Source organism: Cyrtonyx montezumae, unplaced genomic scaffold, assembly GCF_038088225.1.
Source record: "Cyrtonyx montezumae isolate F1298 unplaced genomic scaffold, pur_monq_1.0 scaffold_2, whole genome shotgun sequence".
Lineage (NCBI taxonomy): Eukaryota > Metazoa > Chordata > Aves > Galliformes > Odontophoridae > Cyrtonyx > Cyrtonyx montezumae.
Window position 1 is genome coordinate 4,668,467 of NW_027071936.1, and position 27,984 is coordinate 4,696,450.

Genomic DNA, 27,984 nt, shown 5'->3' on the forward strand with positions numbered 1-27,984 from the left:
GGCAGCAATAATATTGGATTATATTCCCTTTATACTAGAGTAAATAGAAAGTAAATGTCATGAAAGTTGCACCAGTAGGTGTGAGGTGGTGGTGGTCAGAATTTGGATCTCAAATTAATTTATACTGCTTAATACTTAATTAGAAACAATAAAAGCCTTTCTTTGTTGATTTATAAGTAGAGAAAAAACTATCCCATGCTTTAATGTCCAAGGGTTCGACACGATATATACATTATTAATAACTGGTGATTAAGTGTCCTCATTACTCTGCAAGCTTGGTTGACTGAAGTGGAAAACCTCTCTGAAAAGTGATGGGGGAGAAACTGTAGTCTGTTTTCTACTGTATTCTGCTGAATGACATGAACATGTCTGGTGATATTTTAATATCCATTCAAACTGTGGAGAGAATATAAGCATCTGCAAGAATTGTTGATTAGAGGTCTTGATCTGATGGTGGGATGCAGCTGTTTGGGTTATATGTTGAATGGTAGGAAAATTATAGTAAATAATGCTTTGTGTAACCACTTAGAATACCTCTTTCTTATAATCACAGTGGGCATATGGAATTTTATAGGATGCAAGAACAATTGTGAGTTTCTGAGTGTGTAAGACAAGACGGTCTTTTGTAGAAGGAGACTGATTATAAAATGGAACTATAATGGAAGTCAGCAGTGAAACTCTTGCTGAAGTCAGGATTTTTCACCATCATGTCTTAAGTTTCTTGGCTTCAGTTCATGTGTAAATCCTAAGGTCAGCTTCTGGTTTTCACTATAATCCTCTTATGCTGACCTGGTTATGGAGAGAGTTTGGAAGAACTCCTCCAGTATACAGCTGATCCACAAAGCCTAAGCTCTCCTTTCACAGAGTCCTCCCTGAGAGGTTAGAAGAAGGGCTGCCAAGGGAGGGTGAAGAGTGGTGCAAGCAAAGCCCTTGGAAGTGGATGAGAGTCACACAGCTCTGCAAGGCTGTGCTTTATTGGTTGGCATCTTGTGAAGAATGTGGTGTAGTGCTGCTTGCCTTTCAGACTGCCCAAGTACTGCTTTCAGAAAGCTTCCTATCCTCACAAGACTATTGAACTGCCAGTTGCAGTCAAATGCTGCATGATGCACAGTTGTTTTCCCATCCAAGAGTAGCAGAAACTGCCACATTTTGTGGCTTGCAGAATTTTTGTGTCAAGTTTCTATTCTGTAAAAATCAGTCTTCCCAAAATGAAGAGGACAATTAAAAAAACAAACCCAAAAATTCTCTCAAACTTCCCTTAACATGAACTGTGATAACTTAAGGCGTGCTTCTCTATGTAGTAAAGAACAAAGCAGAATGAGGTCTGTTGATGCTGGCTAACTGCCAAATGACATTCCCAATTGAAACAAATGGAAAATTTTCCATTGGCTTCATTGGGACCAGGTTTTAAGTCTGAAACACTAAACCCACGGATAAAAGCTAATGAAGGAGATTCTATTGGGAAGACAAAGGTCAGCCATCGGTTGATGCAATAACTTCTTGTCTGTCAAATTTTATCGTTTAGTTTATCATTTTTACTATCTTAAGAGTAGGAAGCAGCACACATCTCTAAGAACGGATCCACTCAGCATGAATGTCTCAGAGAAAGCACACAACTCTTACAGTGATCTCGGCTTATTGAACCTTTTTATGTGGCAGAGAAAAAAGATTTAAAGGTTAAAAAAAATCCCTGTAATACTAAAGTATTCTGAAGCCAAGAACTCTATTTCTTTTATAAGTAGAGGCAGTGCTTTTCAAATCATTTCTTAAATGAAGGGAGGGTGTTTTCCTCTTTGATGACTGCTTCCCTCTCTCTTTCTCCCCTTCCACCTCTCTTCCCCATAGGTGCTTACAGAATTACATTCCAGCCCATAGCTTAACCCTTTCTTGCCCAGTGTGCCGCCAGACTTCCATTCTGCCAGAGAAAGGGGTTTCTGCACTCCAGAACAACTTCTTTATCACCAACCTGATGGATGTCCTCCAGCGAACACCGGAGAACAGCATTGAAGAGTCCTCCATCTTGGAGACTGTCACTGCTGTTGCTGCAGGCAAACCGCTCTCCTGCCCCAATCATGATGGAAATGTAAGTGAGACAAACTCCTGTGAGATGCACAGGTACTGATGTGTACTGACTGGTCCAGTTTGCCATAGGTGTTTTATTTTAAATTAGAGGTAGGGGGAGAAGATTGAAATGAAGTGAGTTCTTTGACATTTACAGTATTTCAGTAAAGACGGGTGGCTTCTTAAAATTAGCAGGACTCGGATACATTTAGTGGAGCATCTTAAAGAAGTCAGGATATTATTTTTTTTTATCATTCATCTTGGATGAATCTGTCTTCTAGCACATTTGGTCAAAATGGCTTCCCTACAAGCACCGAGCCTTGTGCTTTTGCATCTTTGGAGTGGGTTTCCATAGCTCTCTGACTTGCAGACTCAGATATTGCTGTGGGAACCTGTGGGTTTGTTTTGGCAGTATGAAGCAAGCACCTTATAAGCAAAACTGATCTGCATATTGGCCCAGGAAGGTCTGGGACAGTCCTAAAAAGGTATGCGAGTGTGTTAACACAGCACAAAGTAAAAGGGCACTCCAGCTTAGGATGCTCTAGGTCAGCAGACTCAAAACAAAATGCTTCTGTTTCACTGCAGTGCTTTACGCATCTCATGTATCGGTCCTGCTTTGCTTTGTTTCTTTCCTCCACCTTTGTTATTTGCCTAGCATCCCCTCACATACACCATCAAGCAGTATCTATTTCATTGGCAAGAACCCCCAAATAGAGTAAGTGCTCCCATATTGTAGTAGCAAGAACAGTTCCAACTCTGCAGCTTACATCAGCATTTTCAACATTAACCTGTATGGCTTCATGGTAAGCATATCAGCTCCTGTCTCACAGCCAGGCTTATGCAAGTGTGTAAGTAGACCACGCTACAAGGCTGAGCCATGCTGTGTTTCAAACTGCTGTGCAAGCAAAAAAAACGTATGCCAGTATTTGAAGACAGCTTCCTCAGAATTGTTTCACTTGAAACTCAGTTTAGGCCTATAGATCATATAGGAATAATTCAGTTGTTAGTATTGGTTGCTCTCACAGGAACAGCTTGTTTCCCTCTCCTTTGCTAACCTGCTGCAATTAGGTTGACTTATAGAACAGATACACCGTACAACCTGATTTGTGTGTAAGTAGTGTAACTTTTTTAATGTGTGGTTTCTCATTAATACATTTCTAGTTTTCATTTGTATTTTCTAAATTGCCTTTAAGGGCAATGATCATTGATGAATCACAGTTCTTTACTGATGTTGTGGTTGTAATAGGAGCCATTTGATCATTTGATTGTGAAATGCATGAAAACATCAGAACAAAGATCCTGCTTGTTTTGCATTTTGCATTATCAGCTGGTAATTCTTTGGCTGTACTTAGAAAATAAAAAAGCTTGTCTGCAATGAAAATTGGGCCACCTTATACCTCTCTGAAATCTCCTTTCTAGGAAACATTTGTAAGTTTCTAAGTCCTCTTAAGTCAGTTTACTGTGCTTGCCTTGAAACATAGCATGCCTCTTCCAATGCTAGTGTGATGGGAGTATCTTCTCGCTCCAGTATTTGGGAGGGAGCTGAGGGGAGTCTGAAGACAACTCCAGTTAAAAGCCTTTGCTAGGCGATTGAGAGCTAACTTGCCTACATTCCTCCTTGTGATAGGAGGAGCTGAGATATATTTGTAGAACTGATAGAGTTTGGGGACCCTCATCATGACTGAGGCCATAGACTTTTGCTGGCTTTCTAGATACATAGCATGAGGCCACTGTGTGACAAAGAGCAGATGCCTGGCTGCTAGCAACTTTGCAGGGGGCCTTGGAGGTTGAATGAAGGAAACTTAGATGGTAGCTGGATGAGAATGCCTGCAAAGAAGAGACAGCCATTCTGCACTGACACCTCTCGTCATTCATTTTTTTCAAATTGTTTTGGGTATAATTATACTTGGGGTCAGATCCATTGTTATTTCTACTACCAAGGGAAAATTTTGCAACTGTATTTTATTTAAATACTGCCAGATTTTCTTTGCATTAGTTTAGAAATAAGTTTGTGTTTAAACAAGCTTTTTTGGTATCTCCAGCCATGCTGGCTCTGTGATTAAAATCATATGGGAACTGATGCTCAGTTATTTTCATGTTGACTTTCCTGTCTTTTTCTATCGTGGTCTTGCTCAGGCCCTGTAGATTAGGTACTTTCCTTTCCATCTGGTCTCCTTGACACTGCTGTTTTCCATACTTGTGTGCATATCCTAGTCGTTTTGCACACATCCACTCACCCTCTGTTGTGTCATCTTTGCATATGTGCTTTTGACAAATGAAACTCAGCTTGTACTACCTTAACATAATAGATTCACTCTGCTTGAACTATCAACTACTATTTCCTCCTTCACCCAGCAAAGAGCACAAAAGCATGTCTTTGTGAAATTGGGATAGTAGGGCACATGCACAATGGAACTTCTGAACCTAAGAGAAGATTCTTACCTTCTGTCTACACATGGAAGTAATATTGGCTTTATTCTCAGTTGCTAAACACCTATAGCTGCCGTTGTTTGTTTGTTTTTTATTTTTCCTTCTCTTACCCTAATTTGTAGTGAAAGACAGCTTAGATCCTAAGATCTACACTTTTACGAATGCAGTTTATTTTCTGTCTGTAGACTACAACAAGAGAGCATATCCAATACTGTTAAATACCTTCTAACAAAAGTCTCTCATCTCTTGACTAGCTTTTTTTCTTGAAATATCTTATAATAGCTTGATGTATTGACATAATTTTGTTGCTTACTACCTGTGTACTACTGCTAGAAAAGTAAGGAATCACCTATCCTTCATATTCTGAAGTCATTTCAGAAGATACCTTTTAAACCTTTTTTTTCCCTTGCTTCTATACTTCTTAATATCTCACTTACTTGTGACATTCAGGTGTAGTGTATTTATTTATTTATTTATTTTGTACTCTGCAAACAATATTCAGTGTGTCTTTGGGGTTAAATGAAAGGTCAGAATGTCAAAGCTTACCTTTATTGAGCATTAATGCTGGCAAAATATTGTTCTCCCTTAATAGAAACACATATCACAGTTAGGAAGCAGTAGTGTGACTGATATAATCATATTTGATTAAATTGAGAAGTTGTGCAAGGGATTTGGGGTGATTTACTTGAATGTAAACATGTTACTTAAGTCATGACAGTTTTGCAGAACTTTTATTTTAAACCTGCTTAAAGCTTTCAGTTTACTAACCAGGTAGGCAAAAGTGAAGACTTAGAACCTGGGCTTCTGATCCTCTAAATTTTACCAGATAGGAGTATAAAAGCCCAAACATAACATACAAATTTAACATACATACTAGCCCTGGGAGATCAGAACTGAGCGTAGGTGAGAGATGAGGAAGAAGGCTGACAAAGAGCAAATGTCTCCTTTTCCTCTGCTACTATTTTAATTTCAAACAAATCCAAAGCAGTAGGTGAACAATGTGATTATTCAAACGTGATTTTGGATAAGTGAGGCTTAGGATTGCTGAGAGTCTTTTTCTTGAAACCTGAACTTTGAAGGGCTGGAATTAATATGCTTTGGCTTTGTGAAATCCATTTTGGAAGTATATGCAACCTTGATTATGCAAATGAAAATAAAATCTATAAATTCAGTTAAATTACAGTGGTGAAGACATGCATGGGTCTCTAATTAGATCTTTTTGCTAAAATATCCTGGTCTGGTTTAACATGTAGTCAAGTGGATGGGATTTCAGAACACAGTGGGTATTAACTTGTGTTTCATTACATCTAGTGGGAGCATTTTCATTGACAGATTTTGTGACTCCAGTGGAAATACACTGTAAACTAGTGTTGAACACCATGCCTACCCTAGAGCTCCCATCCACTTGGACAAGAGGAGTTCAGGCAAATGTTTTTCTTTTCTGAGCTGTTCCGTGAAACAAATCTGTTACCATGAAAAACTTGCTGGGAATGTCGCAAAATAGGAGGCTCATGTTGGGCATGGAGGGAATGGGAGAGAAAAAAAGTCAGTAGTACGTGTCTGTCTGTACTTAGGAATTATGAAAAAAGAATCTTTGTTGATTAAGAAATATCAATATCATAGGGAATCAACTTATCCAACAATGTCAAGCCCAAATCATATTAATAATAGCTTTTCTTTCTCCTTCAGCTATGGCACAACCCAAAGACTTTCGTGGGAAATGAGAGCTATTTCACTCAAACCATTCTGAATGTGACTGAGGCAAAGAGACAATTTTTCTGCAGGCACATATCTTAACTCTTTATGGTCTGCTTGCTTGCTATTACCATTTTGTCTTCTGTTTCTCTGGCACTTGAATAGATGTAAATGTAATTATGTTTGTTATGAAATATTTAATAGGAAACAGAAATACTGCATTATTCTTTCATTGAATCCAAAGATAACAAATATTGAAATAGTAAGGAACTTGTCCTGAATATGAGTATTAAATTATGAAGAAGTAGAAGGATGAACTTACGACACAGGTTCAAAATAAATGAACATCTATGGCCATCTAAAAATGCTTAGCTTCCTAATGTTTTATTTTGCAAATTTTTGAAGCCTTTATAAAGAATTTAAATCATAAACTCCAGCTGACTTCCTCTGTGCACTGTGATTCACATTTTAAACCCTACCTAAGTAACTGCCAGGCCTCAGAAGATCTGCTGCTGTAAGGCTGCTAAGTTCAGACTAGTTGGAGTCCTGTTGATAGGAGCTGTTGTTGTTCAGGTCTACGTGTTCTTTCCCTGCTGATACATTCTATCATATCCAGTCTTTTTGGGGCAGATTTTACTTTGTTTCTAAAGTGGCTGACACAAGTGGCAGTCAAATAACTAACACATCACTGCATGTGCATCTCCTGTCTTGTGAACTGTGATAAGAAGAAAGAATGGGCATTTGAAGGAGAGGAGCTTATCAGAGAAAAATCCCTGTTATTGCTAATAAGCCATATGCAAATCGTGGTTCTTACTTCTCTCTCCTAATTCTCAAGACTAGGAACAGCCATCTACTTTGCACAGAGCTGTTAAAGGTCCCTCTGCTCACCTGAAAACAGCTGGTTCTACTCTACCCGTGTAACCACCTAATGTCAAACAACATCTCCAGCATACCCCTCAGTCTGAGGTCTGAGTGCCAAAAACACTAACCAAGTTATGCTGTGTCTGAATGCAAGAGAATGCCAATGGTTTTCTTTATAGCAAATACTGTGAGTTTCCTTATACACTCTGAAATAAGACTAAAATACTTTGTGTTCAGGAAGTTTCTAGTTGTAAAAGAATGTATCATTCTGAATTTGCACATTTCGACTAGCATATTATTTTGGGCACAGCACTTTTCTGTCTCTTTCCTTTCATGAATATACTCACATTTCAGGGCATTTGTTGCATACAAATACTTTTAGTTTTTATTCTCCAGGCAGTGTTTAACTGGGTACATAGCAGGTTGAAACAATCTTCCCTTTCAAGTGTAGATCAGCGCTCTTATTATAATCTTAGATGAAGGGTTTTGATGATTTTAAGGGACTGGTAATAGGATATAGCTCTTTTCCCCTACAGCACATTGGTTCATTGATGAAGCTTTTCTGTAGCAAATAAGCGTGGTGTTTGGTGATCTCACTTGTATTGGTGTTGCACACGTTGCCCTGTTAGGAAAAAAACAGCTGAAGCTTACCCTTTCTGTGGCAGCCCCTTAGTAGAGATTGAGGATTGATTTCATGAGGGGACCTGAGTGTCCTGATTTTCTATTTTTATTTTTTTTCTTTGAATTATTTCATGGAGTAGTAGAGACCAAAGCTTACTACTGTATAGAGACAATGTTAGAGCTAGCCTTGAGTGTTCCATTTTCCTGGGTTACTGTTGTGATGTTTCCCAGTAGAATAAAATGCATTTTAAAGAGTGTTTTATTAGGGAATACGTAAGAATAACAGATTCCTTTTAAAGTCTTTGATTACTGACATCAAACAGAGCAGAATCTTTGTTTCTTTTTGAACTGTAATCTAAGAGCTTAGATTCTAACATGAATTCAAGACCCAGAAAAATGTGCTCTGAACTGATGCTACTGCTGCTGCCCTGTTTTAATCTGGAACTGTGCACTTTTTCAGGTGATGGAGTTTTACTGCCAGTCCTGTGAGACAGCCATGTGCAGGGAGTGTACAGAGGGAGAACATGCAGAGCATCCCACAGTACCACTCAAGGATGTGGTAGAGCAACACAAAACTTCCCTCCAAGTTCAGTTGGATTCTGTCAACAAACGGTATGGAGTCTGCACTGATAGTTTTTCTGTTTTCATTTTTGCTACTAGCTTCCTCTCTTATTCTGGGTAGGTGTTTTAATGTGCTTGTGCCACGAACTTTTTCTTAAAGAACAGTGGTAGTGCAGACAGTGGAAAGAAAGAAAATATATCCATTGAGTACGATGCACTGAGGGATTAGAGAAAACGTGTAAAGGTTCCCATCAGTCTTTTGCAAAACAAAAGACATTAGAAATTCAAGTGTTCTCCAAAGAGGAAGAATAAAATGTTAGGGGAAAAGAACTAGCTAGTCATTAATTTCATAATAAAGTAGTAATACTGTATGCTTAGAATACAGCACAAACTTTACTCTGAAAGTAAAGATTAAAAAAAAAAAAGTTGTAGATCTGTTTCTTCATTATTTGTAAATACATCTGCATAAAGAAGAGAGAATCCAAGGCCTCCCTGTTGGTACCACCTAAAGACTAATGGATTTCCACATGTGAGGGCCTAGCTTAGCCTTATTTTATCAGGCTAAAACCACTGTGCAGTTATAAAAGGAATGAACTTCTAGGAAGTGACAAAGTTTAAAGACAGACTGGTGATAAGATTGTTTGCATCAAAAATTTCAGGACGAGGGCCAATGTTTAATTACTTTTGAAACATCAGTCTTTGTAATTTAATCCCTCCCTCAGGCTTCCAGAGATCGACTCAGCACTTCATTTTATATCTGAAATCATACACCAGTTAACCAATCAAAAGGCTAGCATTGTAGACGACATTCATTCCACTTTTGATGAACTCCAGAAGACTTTAAATGTGCGAAAGAGTGTGCTGCTTATGGAACTGGAAGTGAATTATGGCCTTAAACACAAAGTAAGATGCATGTTTTGTTTCAATGAAAAACAATTTAATCAGCCAGTTTTCACAAATGATGTAGGACTCCAGTTTGACAAGTTGTGTCTGGGATCTTGAGGGGAGTTTTGTCTTCTTGAAATCTAATGCTGTACAGCCTTGCTTGTAGGTGTCTGGTCTCCAAAATGGAATTCAAATTGTATGGGCAGCAGACCCTGTGTGTATGGTATGTGAGAATCTAAAATAGCCAGTACACTATGCAGGAGTCTGCTTAAAGCCCTCGTGTTTGAGGTACAGATGCCAATAAGGGAACACCAGAGTCAAATCTAAAACCATTGGGTTGCAGTCCCATAAAGTCCCACATACCCTCTCCCATGAATATATAGGAAGGAACCAGGCAAGGCTTACTGTTTGTTTTAAAGCATTGTTTTTCTCTCAAGTGCTTGGTAAGAAATTTTACCCTAGAATTCAGAGGTTGAAACGCAGAGAGATTGCAGAGGCATCTCATTTTCTAAGTGAAATGCAGAGAGCAACAGATTCCAGAGTTGTATTCTTCAACTTCCTATCTGGATGACTGAATATTGCATTTTTCCCCCATCTTGTGGACTAAGCTTCAGAAGAAGAAAACAGAAATTTGCCCCTTTTTCAGAGAGAATCCTGTACCCTGATGGAAAGGGCTTTTATAGAGGGATAAGTCTGAAACATGCACATTAAAGACTTTGGTTTCTGTCTTCCAGGGCATCAGTCAGCTATTTTATATAAAAGGAAGATATCTCTCCTTAGAAAAGAGTATCCTTTCTAAGAAAGTAGTATGAGCAACTGGAGTTTCAGGGGTGCGTTGACAGTAATAACATCTTTGAATGTTCTCTGTGATTACTAGCAGCTTGAACATCTCCAGATGTTCAAAGCTGAGGAGAGCTGTATTTCAGGATCTGGAACAGGCTAGGTTGTTAGCATGGGCTGGGCTAGTGAAAATTGGGGAATTCTAATATATACACAACAGGTGTGCTTTCAGGTATGCAGGGTGTTCAGAATCCTTGGGGCATAGTATTTAGTCATCACTGGAACTAAGGAGATACCAAGGAGGTTTTAGCATCAAAAAATTTGAACTTAGAATCTAAGTTCATCCAAACAAACCTCAGATGTCCCAAAACCTTATTCTCTCAGCAAGAAAATATGCTCACTGTGTATACAGAATTTACACAAGATGGTATAGAATGTAAAATGATCATATGGTTGTTTAAAGGTGCATTTGACTATTTCATTTAGAGAAACAAAGTTTTGTGAAGTTGTACGTAGGCAGTAGAAGAGGTATTTCCTGTTAGTATAAAAAGAGTGATTAGAATAAAATTTTGTTTTTGAGTAAGAGCCTGCAAAATGTTTTAAACCCAAATATTTTCCACTCAGCTTTAGTTTTCAAATGAACTGAGAGAGGGCTCATGTAAAAAGCTGTAAACACATCTTAACTATTACTTACGGGAGAACTGAATATTTTCTGTGTCTGTAATGAAAGAAGGCAATACTGTGAGTGCAGTAGTTTTTAAATGTAGCTGCAAATCATCTTCCTCCATGGTCTGTGGTTTACCCAAGTGTATGGACTTTTATCATCCTGGGACTTCAGTAGTCATGCTACCTGTTCAACTGTTTATGTTCTGGAACAAAGACAAGGCAGACTGGAAATGTCTTGATACCTACTTTATGGTGATGGTCAACAAAATAACTTCTCTGATTAGCGATAATGTTTGTGCCCTAGTTCTCTGTAGGAAAAACATACCATACGTGTGACTGGGTACGTTGTCTTCAGAGAATGTGGGGAACAAATTGAATGTTTTGAGCTTTCCAGACTTCCATGAACTTCTCTGTTAGGCTGTTATAATTCAAGGATTTTTTGTTCCAAATTCATTGCAAAACTAGTTTAAAAAAATGTTAGTCTTGTTCCCAGTCCACACCTCACAATTTTGAGGTCAGTACTGCTCTAGGGATTTCAGACTGAGGGCCAGAACTGAACCTATAATGAAAGCTCCTTTTCAGTCTTAAATATAGAGTAGCTACTTGCTGACCACCAAAATTTCAGACTACTCAGCCCGGCTCTTTCCAGTGTCCCCAGCACAGTACTTTCATGTTCTTCCTGAAAGAGTAACCTAGTTTTCCCTGGCCCTGAAGAAATAATTTTGAGATACTTCTTGCAGCCTCTGTTACTGATGGGCCTGATGACTCAAAATCTCTGCAGATACACGCAGCTTGCTTCCCAATGACTATCTCATTAACTGTGACTGAGAGCTAGATGGAAAGGTGCTTAAAATTCTGTTTGTTTGCAAATTTTAAAAAAAAAAGGAAAGGAAGAAAGGGAAAAGAAAGTGAGGAAATAATTCATCCTAGTAAGGCAGTGAATCTCTGAAGCCCTGGTGACCAAAAAGGGGTGCATTTTTTTGTGTTGCAGTGTGATATGACCAGGGTTTGTAGAGAGACGGTATGGTATGTTTTCTACAATGAAACTTAAAAACGTCAACACAAAACCCTACCAACGTATAATGAAGTTCTATAAATAGTATTTCTGCTAAGGCCTTCAGGTGTGAAGCAAGCTAAACGTTGTTAGCATAAGTCCTGCTATATGATGCTGATATGCTGTTTGGTAATATATGCAGGTTCTCCAAACCCAGCTGGATACCTTACTTGAAGGACAAGAGAGCATTAAAAGTTGTAGCAACTTTACAGCCCAAGCCCTCAACCACGGCACTGAAACTGAAGTGCTGCTGGTCAAGAAGCAGATGAGTGACAAGCTGAGTGAACTGGCTGAGCAGGACTTCCCCTTGCAGCCCCGTGAGAATGATCAGTTGGACTTCATAGTGGAAACAGAAGGCCTGAAAAAGTCCATTCACAATTTGGGCACTATTTTAACCACCAACGCTGTTGCTTCTGAGACAGTTGCCACCGGTGAGGGACTGCGTCAGACTGTGATCGGACAGCCCATGTCTGTTACCATCACCACCAAGGACAAAGATGGGGAGCTGTGTAAGTCTGGGAATGCTTACCTCACTGCTGAACTGAGCACACCTGATGGGAGTGTAGCAGACGGAGAAATACTTGACAATAAAAATGGCACTTACGAATTTTTGTACACTGTTCAGAAAGAAGGGGATTTCACTTTGTCACTGAGACTTTATGACCAGCACATCAAAGGCAGCCCATTTAAACTGAAAGTGGTCAGGTCAGCGGACGTATCCCCTACCACTGAGGGGGTTAAGAGACGTGTTAAATCACCTGGCAGTGGTCACGTGAAGCAGAAAGCTGTGAAAAGGCCTGCGAGCATGTACAGCACTGGAAAAAGAAAAGAGAATCCCATCGAAGATGATTTGATCTTCAGAGTAGGTAGGTGATTTCTCTGCTAACTACTGCCATGAGCGAAAACAGTTCAGGGAAACCGGGTGAAAATTTCCCGATATTAAATGATTTTAAAATTAAAGCTCTAAGTAGAGCAACCTGCAATACCTTTAGACCTCTTTAACTGTTTCATATATATGTTTTTAAAGTGTATGTTTCAGAAGTTCTATTGGCAAATATTTAGTTAGAATTTGGGTTGAGAAATGCATACATCTGATTAATCATAAAATACTTTTTGTGGCAGTATAACAAGATCAGTGCTGCAGGTTTATATTGAACTACTTCTTTAAGAAATTGCATGGCAAGAGACAAAGTAGGAGGATTCCCTCTCTAAAATGATTGCCCTAGAGGTTAATCTTAATTAACAGGGATCTACACGTGTTAAAACTTATGGTCAAACATAGTTACTTCATTTCAGAAGAAATGAAGAAATGTTATTTCTTTGTGTCTTCATGTAACGTCAGCATAGGACAAAATTATGATTTCCTTTATTTGTTGTTTGTTTCTTTAAATGCGTTTTTTTTTTTTCCCACTATCTAAATATTTTTCATCCTTCATATAATGTAATGCTATCTCTAAGTTTGCGGGTTTCTAAAGGTTTGTAAAAATATAGATGTCATTTATTCTGATTTTCTTTCAGCTCTTTTGAGGGAATCTGTTTTTTATCTATCTAAGAATTCATAATTTCTACATCTGCTTTTATAATTAACAACTTTTCACTTTGTACAACTAAAGAAAAAAATATTGACTATTAATATGTACAAGTCTGCATTCCACATTTGAGCACTAATCACAAAGTAGCTTTCTCTCTTGTAGCAGAGGATGGACAGTGTTTTTTTCTTGAGTGGTTTTCAGTTGAAAACTCATTGAGACACCACATGTCTGTTGATTAGCCCTTCCTATCAGACTTCTTGTCTGCCAGGATTTCTTTAGGAATCCTTACTGTGGTAGACAATCTATGCAATAGCCCAATTATATCAGAAAATGCATTCATCACACATGATTTGCTCACTTGTAAGTCAGTACAATGCAAGCCTTGGATATAACTGCTCATAAAATGTCAAGCCTTTCCCAGATGGCCAGTGCACTTCATTGTAATATAACAGCTCTTAAATATAGCATCTCAAAGCCTTTTCTACAGAGTCAGTAATATTCTTTTTCACTGTCACTAAGGCTATGTTTTCTGATGATTCCTGGGTCAAAAGTTAGGAATAAGATGTAGAACAGTTCATACTGAAGTTGAGCCTAGCCTCAACAACAACTGCACTTGGCTGTCCAAAGCTGATAGGTGCCTTTTGTTAAATTAATACCCAAACACTGTTCTGCCTCTGACAGGGAGAGTGTTCTGGTTGCAAAAGTTATTGCTGTGTTGTTAAAGAAGAAAAGCCTTGCATGGAAGCAGAATAATCAGTTCTGGACTACTGCATGAATGGAAATGGACCTGTGGCTCTTCCCAAATTTGATTTCACTGCTAGTGCTGGTTAAGAGCACCAGAGAGTATGTATAGATGTTTCCTAGATTTTCTGGGTGCCTTGTTTTGAGACAAGGTTAAACAAGAGTTTGGGATGATGCCTGAACCCTTCCTGAAAGAAAACATTTCTTTGATCTCTTCTGGGAGTGGTTGTGACACATCATGTGGTAGGCAGAGCATATGCTAGGTTGGGTGGACAGATTCAAAGTCCTGAAATAATTTTAGAACTGTTAACATTCTTATTATAAAGCTTTCAGTATGGCCTAACATGATTTCAGGTTGTAATTTCTGCTTCTGTATCCCTTGCTTCTAGTGAGCAGCTTCCAATGTACCTGCCAAATAGTGCCCTGGTTATAGTTCATTGCTGTTGTTTCAGTGATTCTCACTGCTACACCTGTTCTAATACTGCATGAACTCTAATACATTCTTCAATATTTTCTGAAAAGCATAGTGCCTTTTAATTGTGATGCAGTCATGAATGTGAGCTTAATTTTGGAGCTTTTTCTCCTTCCCTTTTCCTGTCTTCCTCACTGTGTCCTCCCCTCCTCCTAGCATTTCTTAATATTCTTGTGTGAATATTAAGAAATAGCATTAACACAGCATTAGTGCAGGTAAATGTTTTCATTCGTGGAGAACTGGGCATTGCATTATTTGCCAGTTCCATGATACTCATTGCTTTTAAAATGGCATATGGTTCTGTCCAGACATTTTTAAGGTCAGACTATTGACTGCAGTAATATATTAATACAGTCAAGTAATGCATTATTGAAAACAACAGAGTATTTCTTGCTTCCTCTTTCAGGAATTTACATCTTCAACAAAAAGTGGGCATGATCTTTAAGAGTGTGGCAACAGTTTATGGGCTGGATCAGCCCAGACTAATGGGACTCATGGGCCCATGTGCTGGGGAAGGGGGAAAAAGGAAAAGGGTAGGGAGGAGGGCCTAAAAACAGAACAGTAGCAATGATCTGAGGAGGAAAACTGATTTACTAGATAAGATATCAGATTGCAAAATAACACAATATAATACAATGTAATTGGAATTGAAGCTAATAAACCAAATAAAGTGTGAGTGTCTGAAACCTAAGGCTTTACACTAAAGCTGACAAGGCAGCTAGGGAACCTGCACTGCAGAGATGACCAGCAAAAGAGAGAAGTCTCAGGACTTGCATGTGGTTTTATCTTTCCCTCTGAGTGTAAAACAGGAATGCAAAGTCCTCTGGAGTATGTAGTTTTCTTCTGAGAACCAGGTACCTGGAAATTCAGCAGTCCATGGAACTGGAACATTAATTCTTTAAGTCCCAGTGCACTGCATGATGTTATGATGTGGAATACTGATAACAAAAACCAGAAAACCAAGACAGAGTGTGTCCATGCAGTTCTCATGTTTTAAATGTTTCAGCCTGCTGAACTTAGTACAGGAATGAAAGCACATAATCCTAGAAAGGCTTGGATTGGAAGGGGCTGTCAAAATCATCTACATCCAGCTCACAAGCAAAAAAATCTATGTGGCATGTGCAAATGAAAATGAAACTTGTTATTTCCAGAAAATAATTGTTGCATATGGTGTTTGCTACTGCTGCAAGGTGTAGGAAGCACTGAAGTGAGAGGAACAACTCTTCTGTTCCCTGCTCTTGTGTCTTAGATCCATGTTGAGTAGAAGGGAGGGATGTTTGGTATTAGCACTTCCATCCTCTCTGGTAAGTCTCTCCCATGTTCTCCAAAGAAGAGTTAAGAGCCATGGTTGGCTACTCCTCTGTTGATGGCCCCATCTGGTGTTCTGGATCTGCCATGCCTTGGTATTTTTTTTCTGACACTTTTCATGACTGGATTCTTTGACAGTACTTAGAAGCAGTGGTGCCATTTCCCACTTCAACTGCATTTTCTCTTTATGCCTGGAATTGGCATCAGATACAGCCAAATAGAGAACTGACTCTCTGCTGGAAAGTTCAATTTTCATTTTCCTCAGAGTGTGTTTAGTTATCTCTTCAGCCATGTAACTGAGCATCTAAATTTAGCCGGTAAGTTTAATGTGTGTAACTCACTCTAATTTTAAGGGAAAAAAAAAAGCCTTTAACAGTACCTTCTGTCAGCTTCCTTACTAGGTGTGAATGTCATCATCTGGGCTGTTATCCATGCTGAAAGTGAATAGGAGGCTGACTGTGAATTTACTCCACGTGAGAACTCGTGAACAAGGCCTGTGTAGTAATAGCTGTCATATATTTGTGCCTGATTAAGTCTGCACATTCAAAGCAGACTTAGGGGGAGCAGAGGGGCTAGATTTAAATTTGACAAATAATTAATGGTGAGCTGTGAGTGGGTTTTAGGGAAATGTTTAAACTTTCTAGGGCCCATATTTATTATTAAATTTTATTTGAAGGCCTCTTGCTGACACACTGTTGTGGTTTGTCCTGTCTGAAAGGGATAGGGCTGACTATGGATGCATACCTTTTAAGCAACTACAAAAACATAAGTAGGTTCTGTGTGTAAACATCTTGAAAAAAAAAGTGAATTTTTCTAACTGCAATTAACCCCCTGCTGTGCATGGTCCAGAGGAATTCTAGCTGCTCTGTAGGAAACAGCATCTGCTCCTTCCATTCCTCTTGTTCCTTCTTTATCTTCCCAGAGAGGTCCTGCCCAAGCCACATTACAGCCTGGCTAAGGGCACTGGAGAAAGAATGGATGTTTAAGTATAGCTGATTGACGTTCTGAGAAAAAAATGAAGCCAGGAAACAAGAAAACTACTCCTTCATACCTGTCTGTGCAGCTTATATGTCGATCTTTCCATACTCTCCAGTTCTGTCTTTCTTCAGTATAGCACAGAGAGCAGCCCCAGAAGAGGTATTCGATAATGGAAGTAGGAAAGAAATGGTAGTTACACAGTATGCTATAGGTACTGCATCCTCTCAAGTCTCCCATTAATCTCTAATCTTTCTGCAGTGTTTTTGTCTTTGTCACTGAAGATGACCCCTTTCTGCTGAGTGGGCTGGTATGCTGCTTCAGTTTTAGGAAGTTGGTAAATCTAGGTTAGTAAGCAGGGAGATTAAATTTTGCTGATGTGACTAATAGAAAGCAAAACCACTTCTATTACTACAAATATAAAAATTGTACATTGTTCAACGTGTTCATCCAGATGGCCTGCACTTACAAAGCAGACTTAGTTTTTAACGTCTCCTATGATTTTAGTAGGTTTTTTGATTTATTTTCTTCTTGATGAGATTCAGTCTGGTCTGTACTGTGCAAGACTGAAACTATGAAGCATTCCAGTTGTGCTGCGTTGTCTTGAGCTGAAAATGGCTGCTCTTTTGTTGAAATCATATCTTCAAAGCTAAATTAATCGGTTTGTGCAGGGTAAGCTGAATGATACCCAAAGGAATTAGATAGGGCTAAATCTAATCTGCTTGTTTATTTAGAGAGCTATATACAAATACAGTATAAAAGGAGCTATTCCACAGCTTCTGAACTGCTCTGTTTGCCCTGATCTTTTGAAAACCCCCCTCTCCCAGTCCCATACAACTTGCTGCAGGAGTTGGAGTAAAATGTCTTTTCTTCTTCTGTTGTTCCCCACAGTAGCTCAGAACAAGAGAGAGACAGGTACAAAAGATTTCGGCTTTCATCACCATGCCAGGCATATTGGGAAACCCTGCAACACCAGGACCCTAATTAGATCTGCAAATCATCCTCTGTCCCCAGCCCTGTGCATACGAAATGTTGATGTCTCACCAGGCTAAGGAGGGATGGGTGACTGTTTAGAGAACAGAGGACAAAGCACTGGTTGCCTTGTTACAGAAGGGAAGTATCTTGCAGTAAAAGTCTCTCTCAGGAAGGTGTGTTTAAAAGGAGAGAATCTTTGCTTATGAGGGGAGGAGCTGTCATCCTTTGTTCTTACAGACAAGGTTGCAGGATCCTGCTTTTCCGGAGTGCTGAGATACATTGCCACAAGATTTCCTCTCACACAAGCTACTGGTGTAGTGAGTTACTCAAATCAGAAAGTTCAAAGTTACCTGTGTTTTCTTCCTGAACTTAACTTAGAACATCAGATGTGTTTCACTGATCTCAACTTTCTTCAGAGAAAGGACTGTATAAAGGCTTTTGTGCAGATTAGGACCTGTCATGGGTTTAATAACTTCAGAACGCTGTTCACAAGAATGTTGTGCATGGAGCTCATTGTCATCTGCGTGCTGTTAATAAAGTACTGTTCCAAAACTTACTGTGAGTTGTGACTATGTCATTCCTGGGTAATTTCATCTTTTTTTTTTTTTCCTTTGATGTATATTTGTAAAGTCTCAGTGAAGAAAACTCTGAGCAACTCTTTATATAGTTCAGTCTTATCATTAAAAAGGAATATTTTTCTAAGAGGAAAGAGCATACATTCCATAATGGTTGTGCTAGTTGGTTCCAGATGCTCCTCTTTTCTAACAAATGCTTTTCTTTTTCTCTCAGTAGTAAAAGGAATGCTTCTCACTTTTCATCCCTTCTCTTTTGGCTAGAAGGCAAAAAGAAAATTCACCATTAGCATATGGTGGAAAAAAAAAAAAACTGCATGTATCCCTTGGGCACTGCTCAATAAAGGAATACACAGAAATTGGTCAAGTATGGGCATCATAAGCAAACAGTGAGTTACACACTAATTAACATGTAGTTTCTCCTTGGACTACAAAACTGAGAAGTGTTTGTTTTGCTGAGAAAGAGGTAAGCGTGCAGAGTTCAGGAAAATAAGTCTTGAAACAAAGAAAAGTTCTCAACACCAAGTGCCAAGGAGTTAAATGTTGCTTCTTAGCCAATGACAGGAAATATGTGTCTCACATCCATCACCGTATCAGAAAGAAGGGTTTTTCAGAGCATGTGCATCCTTAATGAAAGTTAAGTACAAACTAGAGCTAATGCATTGGGGATCACAGTCAGAGCAGTTTTAATAATGGAACTCCAGGATATTTGGATTGACCAAAATAATGTACAAGCTTTTCAGTTTAAACCATCTGTTGAAACTAATTATTGAATGCTTGTAAAAATACTTAACCAGGGAAAAATAGCTCTGCATGCAAGTCTCAGAGTGAACTGCTTATAGGGTTGTTTTTTTTAATTTTTAAAATTCATTCATTATGAATTCTGGTTCAAGTTCATAATTGCAATCTTGTCTAAAGACCCCTGAGTCTTCTTTATGAACACAGCAAGAATTTGAATACTGTTACTGTGCTCCAGGTGCAGTTTGGACCAGGCACTTCAGTGTTGACCTTTTAAACACATCAGTTTGCTTTATGACTCTCCTCAGAATGTTCCAGAACGAACATCTAAGTAATAAGGCACTTAAGGAACTTTTGTGAAAACCTGACTTTTGTAGTTCCTTATCCCATTAGTCCCCTTGGCTCTATGCTAATCTTTATTGCATTTGTCTTGGGTAAAAGTGAGACCTGTGTGTATGTATTGCTTCATAAGAACAATCAAAGGTCTCTGTGGAAAGATTCAGTCATCAGATATTGGTCTTCATTGGCATCAAGTCCTAGTTGTTCAAAAACAGTTTTTCATCATAGTTTTCTAAGACAACATTTACAGACTGAGTGGAAACTGTATGAATGAATGGCAGGCCCGTCTGTCTTGAAAAGGCCTTAACCAAAGCAATCACTAACATTTTTTTCTTCAATTTCTTGACTTCATGGAAGAGATTTAGAAATTGTGCTACATCATCCAGGTCATCCATCCAGGTTCCTGGCTTAGTCTCTGTATGTGTGCTCCCTTAGTACTGACCCTTTAATTGCCTTTTCACCTGAAACAAAAATCCATATTTTAAAAATAGTGATGAAAACATACTCCTAACCTCCAGCAAGAAGCAAATTGTGAAGGCACTTTGTTTTGTGAAGGCCAAGGTAATTCCTCTGTTGGGAGTTAGATGGCATATGTGTGTAACTAAGAGCAATCTTTTGTACTTAGAACTGGGATCTGTTACTGAGATGGTTCTGTACCAGTGATAAGAACTCTTGGAAATAGGTATTCACAGATCAAGGATGTAATAAATATATCTACTGGCTTTTAGGTTGTAACTTATCTATATACTACCTAGCCTGATTTATGTGCTTTGTGTTCAATTTTAGGGACCAAAGGAAGAAACAAAGGGGAATTTACAAATCTTCAAGGTGTAGCTGCATCTACAAATGGAAAAATATTAATAGCAGACAGTAACAACCAGTGTGTGCAGGTATGAGGTTATGCCACTGTCAAGTATTTGTTTCTTTCCCATACTTTTGGCTTATTCATATTCAGATTTTGTACAACACAAGGCCAGAATGCACAGCCTACTTATCGACTATTATCATTCCATCCTCTTGACTTGCTCTCTTCTTCAGACCTACATTGTATCTAACGTGTATGACAGAGTTTATTTTCATTCCTTACTATGCTTGGCAGTAAATGATGCAAGCAAACAGTGCAATAACCTGGAAAAATGCCTTTTTATAAATATTACTTGACACTGTAAATTCATCAGTCAGCATTTCAAAATAAATATAGGACAAGATGTCACAAATATAATTTTTTAAGTGAATACAAGTAAAAAAAATAAACAGATACTACCTTCAAATGACTTCTAGTCTATGAAATGGATTTTCCTGTGTGATAGCATGATAAAATCTTTTCCATGATGGGATCCCAAACACCCATGATTTCTTGGCTTCTTTAACCTGTGTGAAAATCTAGCTGTGTTTTCTACTGCCCATCATGCATTTATTCATGTTGATTTTTTTTTTTTTTTTACAATTAACAGTTTGTCATCACTTTTTAGGCTGCCTATGTGGTAGCAATGAACAAGGCAGTAGTGTGTGATGTGTGACTTGTTCTTCAGTATGTCAGAACCAGAAAGCCACATGCAGTAAGAGCTCATTACCAAGCCTTTTCAAAGAGATAAGAGCCGAATATTCATCAGTACCCTCATAGTTTGTAATTTGCATCCTGTTCAGAAGAACTTCAGTGTCTTAATTACCTGTCTCAGGGATGCAAGTAGTTGGCTGATTTTTGAGTAGCTGAAGCATCTGTCAGGAAGTGGCCCAGTACTTATTCCTAAGTCAAATGATTACATTTTAACTTGCTCTTTTAGTTTCTTGTCCTTTCTTTTCAAAAGACTTAGTTTTTAACTGTGGCCAAGGCAGTGATTCAGTTTCCTCAATTCTCACACAGGAATAACACTACTTCCTTACAACTATGTAAGTAAGAGGGATATCATGAAGCATAATACACTAATGCTTGTAAATTACTTTGAAATCATTCAAGAAACAGTGCAATGTAAGTGCTGAGAACTTCATTATGAAATCAGGATACAGGTGAAGTCCTCTTAAGTTGTGCATATCGCTTTGAAATATGGACTGTGTAAAAGTAGTAAACATTCCTGTCTCTCTTCCTGACTACAGTGCTCATTAGTGAATTCTGAATTGTAAGCTCCAAAAAATAGATTATGCTATTACGCCAACCTAGTTTTAAAACTTATGTTTCATGTTACAGATATTTTCCAATGATGGCCAGTTCAAAAGTCGCTTTGGCATAAGAGGTCGGTCTCCTGGCCAGTTGCAGCGGCCAACAGGAGTGGCTGTGCATCCCAGTGGTGACATCATTATTGCAGATTATGACAACAAATGGGTTAGCATATTCTCATCGGATGGAAAATTTAAGGTATGATTTACCATGTAAACTCTCCTGAGATTTCTCTGTCTTGAAAAGGAATGCAAAATACCATTGTAGGGATTTTTTTGTGTGTGTCAAGGAGTGGCATAGTTTCTTTGTTACTTAGTCCAGTTCTGTTGTTGTGATATATAAATGCATGACGCAGCCATTTAATGTATGTTGTATAATAAAAAGGAAGATATCTCAATTGCACTGCCAGTGTAATATCAAGTAAAGAGTATATGTTCCATTCCATGTTGTCCTGAGCACTCGGTACTTGGCTGCTTTTCTGCTGCTTACAGTTGAGAGTAGCTAATGTAATCAAATGTAGATGGACTAGATTAACAAACTCATATAATTAGTAGTTTGATTATATATAAAACTGTGTGTGTGTATACATATATACACACAAGACAAACATAAAAACTTTTGAGAAGTCTTCAGTGACATATAGAAGGGAAATGTAAGGCACCAGACTGACGGCGATGTCCTCTATTTTCTCTAGGAAAAGGATGGCTTATTTTCAGAAAACAATTTCTGAGTAGCGTGTGCTTATTTTCCTATGAGCCTAGATGCTTTTTATGGCAGAAAAATAAAACAACAGCTACTGTTCTACATTATCGCTTGTAAACCTGCAGTATTTACCATGTTGGGAAGTCGGATACGGTTCCAGAGAGAATTAAAGGTCACCTCCATTTGGTGCTGTTGCCTGAATGCACATTACCAAGTTGGGTGATGCATGCTAGACATAGCTCTCTCTAGCAGAGAGTAGCATCGCTCTGGTGAGAAAAAAAAATCCTCCAGAGATATTAACAGTTAACATAGTTCTAGACACCTGTTTTGGAGAGAAATCACCTGTTTGGCATTTGCTGGCAGCCTAATGACAAAAAGCTCAGGTCTTGACCTGCTCATGTGGCCATCAACATTTGGCCTTTCTTTATCAGTTTTCACAAAGTGACAAATGCTGTGTCAGATAGCAGGTTTTGCTTGCAGAGTTCTCCATTTGAGAATGACAGTTGTACACTTTTAAAAGTATTCAGATGCTACGTAGACTCAAAGCTAAAATAAAACAATACTAATACGTAATGCAACTGTTAAAAAAAAATTATTTGCATTTGTCCTTGTTGGGTAGTTTTAAAGACGTACAGCTACACAGGAGAATCTTGTCTTTGGCTGAAGACACAAAAACAAAAAGAAAGAAAGATGTAGTTATTTAAGAATCCAAATGCTCTGAGTAGTCCAAGTGCGATATAAACAGTTATAAACATGTTTAATGTGAGCTGCCTTGGTCTGCACACGGAGGAAGGAAGGCTCATTTTCCTTCCTTCTCCATCTAGGCATTGCAGATGGTATCAGCTCTGGAGGAAACAGCTCTGGAGGAGCCAGCTCCCTGTGTCCACCTGGGAGACAAGTATTGGGAAAAAAAAAAAAAAAAAAAGAATTAAGGTAGTTCCTCTGTCATGGAGCCTAGCTTTGTTTTTAGTTAATTTTTTTTGTTAGACTGTATGGACTTCCAAAGTCAGCAATGTTTGTGTGGGTAATGCAAGTTAATGCATTGGACTAGATATTTAATTAGTCTAGTTCCAAGAACTAAGAGATGAAGAAGCTTAATGCTTCAATGACGATAGATGATAGAAAATATTACTTCTAGATTTCATGCACAAGATAATTATAATGAGAAAAAAATATGAGATATTTGTATACTCATAGTTGAAGCATAGGACATACCTAACAAGTTTAGCCTGTGGAAATCTGGGGAAAATGACATTCAGTGGCTCTGTCTGATTAAACTAGGCAACGTTTGCTGGAGTGAACAGTTAACACAGGGATAACAGTGTTTCACGTTAAAGGATAGTGCCCACAAGATACTGTATATTATTTGAGATACTGATAGTCTGCTAGTTGTTAACTAAGCATTGTCAGGGGTCTTTTTTGAACTTATTCTGATTGTTGTCTCCTTCTTTCTTCATTTACACTCCTTTAGCTTCACAGCTTTTTAATACTTGTGTGAGCCAGAAAGCAAATTTCTCCCGGAGCCAAGCCTAGGCATCTCCCTAATAACAGAACTGGACTGACTCACCCCAGCAGCCTGTGCCAGGCAGGAAAGTGCCACCTTCCTCAGTTGCTGGTAGCAACAGAGGCTGAGCTCTGTTTTCTCAAGGCTATGAAGCTGGTATAATGCAGAGCTTGGCAAACCCTAAGCTAAGGTTGCACCAAAACATGAATTTCTTAAAATGAAACGCTGTGCTATTGTCTGCACAGTTAAGCATCAGGCAGGATCTTAGAACTGGAGCTTCTGTTTCTGGTTTATGCCATGGGTCTCAGAGGTAACTACTGATCTTTCATTTCATTTCCCAGTGCTTTTTATTCCTCGTCTTTAAAACGCTGGATAACAGTGCTGGCTTCCTCTGAAAATTACTTTCAAATCACCTGAGAAAACTATTACAGAAGATGTATTAATTGCTAGGCTACAAAGAGAACATGTGTTGAAGCAGCGGTATCAATCTCTGTGCCAGTGATGTTCAAACCTAGTGGAGGAAGTGGAGACGAGGGACACAGGAGCAATTTGTGGTCCTTTGAGGAGAGGATTATTTTCTTTCAGGACTTCGGACTTTCTTAGGCAACACCTAAGACAGCCTATTTTTAGCCAGAGTTGTGAGTTAAGAGATCAAATTATGATAGTTGGGAAAAGATGGAAGAAAATATTTTATCTATCGAAGTTTCATTATCTTGTCTTACTAGAAGGGCTAAGAAGGGATCTGCTTGAAGCTGACTGCATGTTCAGATAGAAATAGTTCTGTGGAGTGTGATAAGTGGTCACAGTTCAATTAAGACAAATCATACAAATGATAAGGCCATTTATTGTGTGACACTACAATGAGTGATGATGCTTCTATCTCCATGTTAGGGAAGTTCTGAAACGGGAAAAGAAGTTATATTTTAAGTCTGTAAGTTAGTTTCTGACAATTATGTACCTTTCGGACAGCAACAAGATTGGTGGAGTTGAACTTAAAGCCCTAACACACTTGCTATTACAGAGGAAGAAGTCTGTATAATTAGGCTTTTTTTTTTATTTAACTCCAGGAATATCTCACAAGAGAATATTTTCCATTCTAGTAGTGTGGTTTTATAAACATATATTTGAAAACCAATCTAAATTAATAAAAGCGTATAAAATAAGGAACATAAATTCCTTGTCTGAATTGAATTATTTGTATTAAAAATTCAGATGATTCATTCTACTTTTTCCATTTCTAATGGCAGAAAAGTCTGAAAATACTTCCATTCATATACTTAACAGCAGTCACTGGGTTTTCATAATGTTATGTTTTAAATTCTAAGAAACCTTCTGAAATAAAAAATATACAAAGCATATGTTCAGCCAGACCGAGTGATGTGTCATCAGCATATTTTTATCTAAACTGGAAACAGAGATTCTTAGTAAAAAGAAGAACTTCAGACTCTAGCTGGGTTATTGCTAACTTCAAGTTATATTGTGAATCCTGTCCCAAGAATAGTAATTTTTATTACTCTCCTCAGCACCAAGTGTCCATTAATGCAGTGCATGATTTATTCATTTTTTTTCCCCCCAAGTGTACTTATATGGTCAGAAAGACACTGTACTCACGAATCTGAGTCATTTTTCCCTGAGAATCTTAGAACGATGTTAAGGAGATGGTGCAGTGTACAAGCAGACAAACATCCGGGCATCCCTGAGGAAAGAAGGGAATATTTTAATCACTCCAAAGGAAATAAATGTACTTATTTGCATTTGATTTATGTTGTTGCTGCTTTGTTGTTATGCAAACCTGAATGTATTTTGTAGATTTGCTCACATCTTTCCCTTGGTGATCACAAAGTCATTTTTAATTCTTTTTTTCCTGGGGTTATTTTAGTGTGATTTAATTAGGTGTTCATTGTCTAAATATTGAGCAATTTAAGAGAGCACATGCATCTGCACATAAAACAGACATATGATCATTGCACTTCCTCTATGCATAGTATTGAAGCTGCAAGATTTACTCCCTGGAGTTTACTTTGAGACTGGAAGAGACTGTGTAATAGTGCTGTTGACTTCATACTAGACAGCCTCAGGTTATCTCCATTTCTTTATTTTGAGATAGCTTCTGCTTTTATCAATCCACCCCTCTGAGAACACACCATGATATGGGAGCATGGAGTTTCCTAAGGATAGCTGAGCTCCTTTAGATACTCATGTGGTTGTTTGCTTTATGAACATTTGGAAACTGAACAAAATGAGTTAGGTAATGAATCTTCACCATGCATGTCCTACCTTGATAGTCAGGGACTAAAACTGCTTCAGTCACTCACATAGACTCATAGACTGCTTAAGGATGGAAGAGCCCATTGGGTCCATCAGGCCCAGCTCTGGCGGCAGCATGGCCACCCAGAGCAACTGCCTCGGCCTGTGTTTGGGTGGCTTTAGGAAATTCCAAGGAGGAGATTGCACAGCCTCTCTGGGCAGCCTGTGCCAGTCTTCTGGCACCTGCTTGGCACAGAAGTGCTGCCTGACATTCAGAGTGAACCTCATGTTCTGGTTATTGCCCATTGCTTCTTGTCCTGGGACTGGAAACCACTGAAAAAAGCCTGATGCTCTCCTCTTTGAAATAGAGTACAGCAAGTGTGACCTCACCAATATTGAATAGAGGGGAAAATTCTTCACTGCCTGCATCAGATAAGGGAGAGGGGCAGAGAAGACATTGATGTGTCTTACCCTGTAAAGGCAATGCAGTGAAAAATGTTTTTTTTTCAAAAGAAGATGAATAACTTAGTATGTATTTCATTAAAATTCAATTGGAAACGAAATGTCATCCACTGAAAAGATGAATACAAGTTTGTAGGATATCACTGAAAAATTACTGCAGGATTTGGAAGCTCTGGGATGCACGATTTCAACACAGTGTATTCAGTGGACTGTCTGTCCAGACCAGTAAAAAAGCTTGCAGGAGGCCTGACTTCTGGAACCAGTTGGGTAACTGTTTCCTCATCTGCCCATCATTTTAAGCTGTTCCCAGTGTGTGCTTCTCTGGAAGGAGAGGTGCTGGCTGTGGCTTCTTTTGGCTTTTCCTGTGCTCAGAAGAGTCACCTAACATTCACCAGTTCTGCTGTAGCTACAGCTTTTCAGTCAGATGCCATCTGCAGATTGAGGGAAATCATCCGATTACCTTCTCCATCCTGCACTTTTATACCACACAGCACAGCATTAACTGAGAGACTTCATGTAATGTATTGATTTCTGTGAATCATGTCTGTTACAAGCCCATTTTCCTAATGTAGTGAGTGAAAGGGGACAAGAGGTCTTCTGTGTGTGTCAGCCTACCCTCCCGGTGTGCTAGTTTTGACTACATAGCCATTTTTTTGGACTCATATGGCTATATGTTTGGATTCAGTTGACGAGGTGGCGAATCTTGTAGAAAGGATATATAGAAAACAATCAGCTGAATATGAAACAAGAAACTGTGCTGATAAAATCATCACTTACCCCTCTGATGACAAAAACTTCTCTTCATGCTACTCTATGCCTGTAACACCGGGCAACTTTGAACTGTACTAACTTATTTCTGTCATGCTAATGTGTTTCTTCATTCTTTCGTCTTCCATTTTAGGCCAAAATTGGATCTGGAAAACTCATGGGCCCAAAAGGCGTCTCTGTGGATCGGAATGGACACATAATTGTAGTGGATAATAAAGCTTGCTGTGTGTTCATTTTCCAGCCAAATGGGAAAATAGTCACCAGATTTGGTAGTCGAGGGAACGGCGACAAGCAGTTTGCAGGTACACTTGATGGTAATATGTAGATCCCCTCTTGCCTCTTCTGCTCACATTTGCATGATGTTTGAGCATGTTGAAGATGCTATACTTTACTCTTTTTTTTTTCTTTTTCTTTTTTTTTTTCTGAGGGGAAAGTCGTACTGAACATACAGCTTGTCTTCGCTTTGCCATTTGTTTAATGGCCAGGAAGTCTGGAACATCTGTTCTGCAATTATTTTACCTACCTTTCTGTGCCTGGAAGCATTCCAGATCAGTGGTTCAAGAAAGACTGACCTTAACTAGCACTTTAAAAATGCTTTGTAATGCCCACACTAAGCTGTTAATGATAATCAACTCAGACATCATGCTTTGTATCTCCAGTGATCAGATACACATTAACTCATGGCCCAGTAGTATCTTCCCCTTACAAAATGGGCCTATTGGGACAGTGTTAGGACTGAGTTATGCAAATGGAAAAAGCCACTCTGCAGAAGCTGCCACTTATACATTCAACTGTGTAGAGGCTACACAGAACAAGTGAATTGTCGTGACTTGAATGTTTTCAGAGTAAAGGACTTCATCCTGTTTATACTCTGTACTGA

At 38.7% G+C, this 27,984-nt stretch overlaps 1 protein-coding gene across 4 annotated transcripts in view; it reads left to right on the plus strand.

Moving 5' to 3' along the window:
- The window catches only part of TRIM2 (tripartite motif containing 2), a 52,894-nt gene that overhangs the window by 19,317 nt on the left and 5,593 nt on the right, over positions 1-27,984 (plus strand). For 3 of the 4 annotated variants that reach the window (XM_065736265.1, XM_065736264.1, XM_065736263.1), the window contains exons 3-9: positions 1,846-2,083; positions 8,129-8,280; positions 8,952-9,132; positions 11,757-12,480; positions 20,053-20,156; positions 21,452-21,619; positions 27,238-27,418. In XM_065736265.1, the coding sequence (XP_065592337.1) occupies positions 1,846-2,083; positions 8,129-8,280; positions 8,952-9,132; positions 11,757-12,480; positions 20,053-20,156; positions 21,452-21,619; positions 27,238-27,418 (1,748 nt within the window). The remainder of the gene's footprint in view (positions 1-1,845; positions 2,084-8,128; positions 8,281-8,951; positions 9,133-11,756; positions 12,481-20,052; positions 20,157-21,451; positions 21,620-27,237; positions 27,419-27,984) is intronic. The other variant, XM_065736266.1, reaches the window with a different exon arrangement.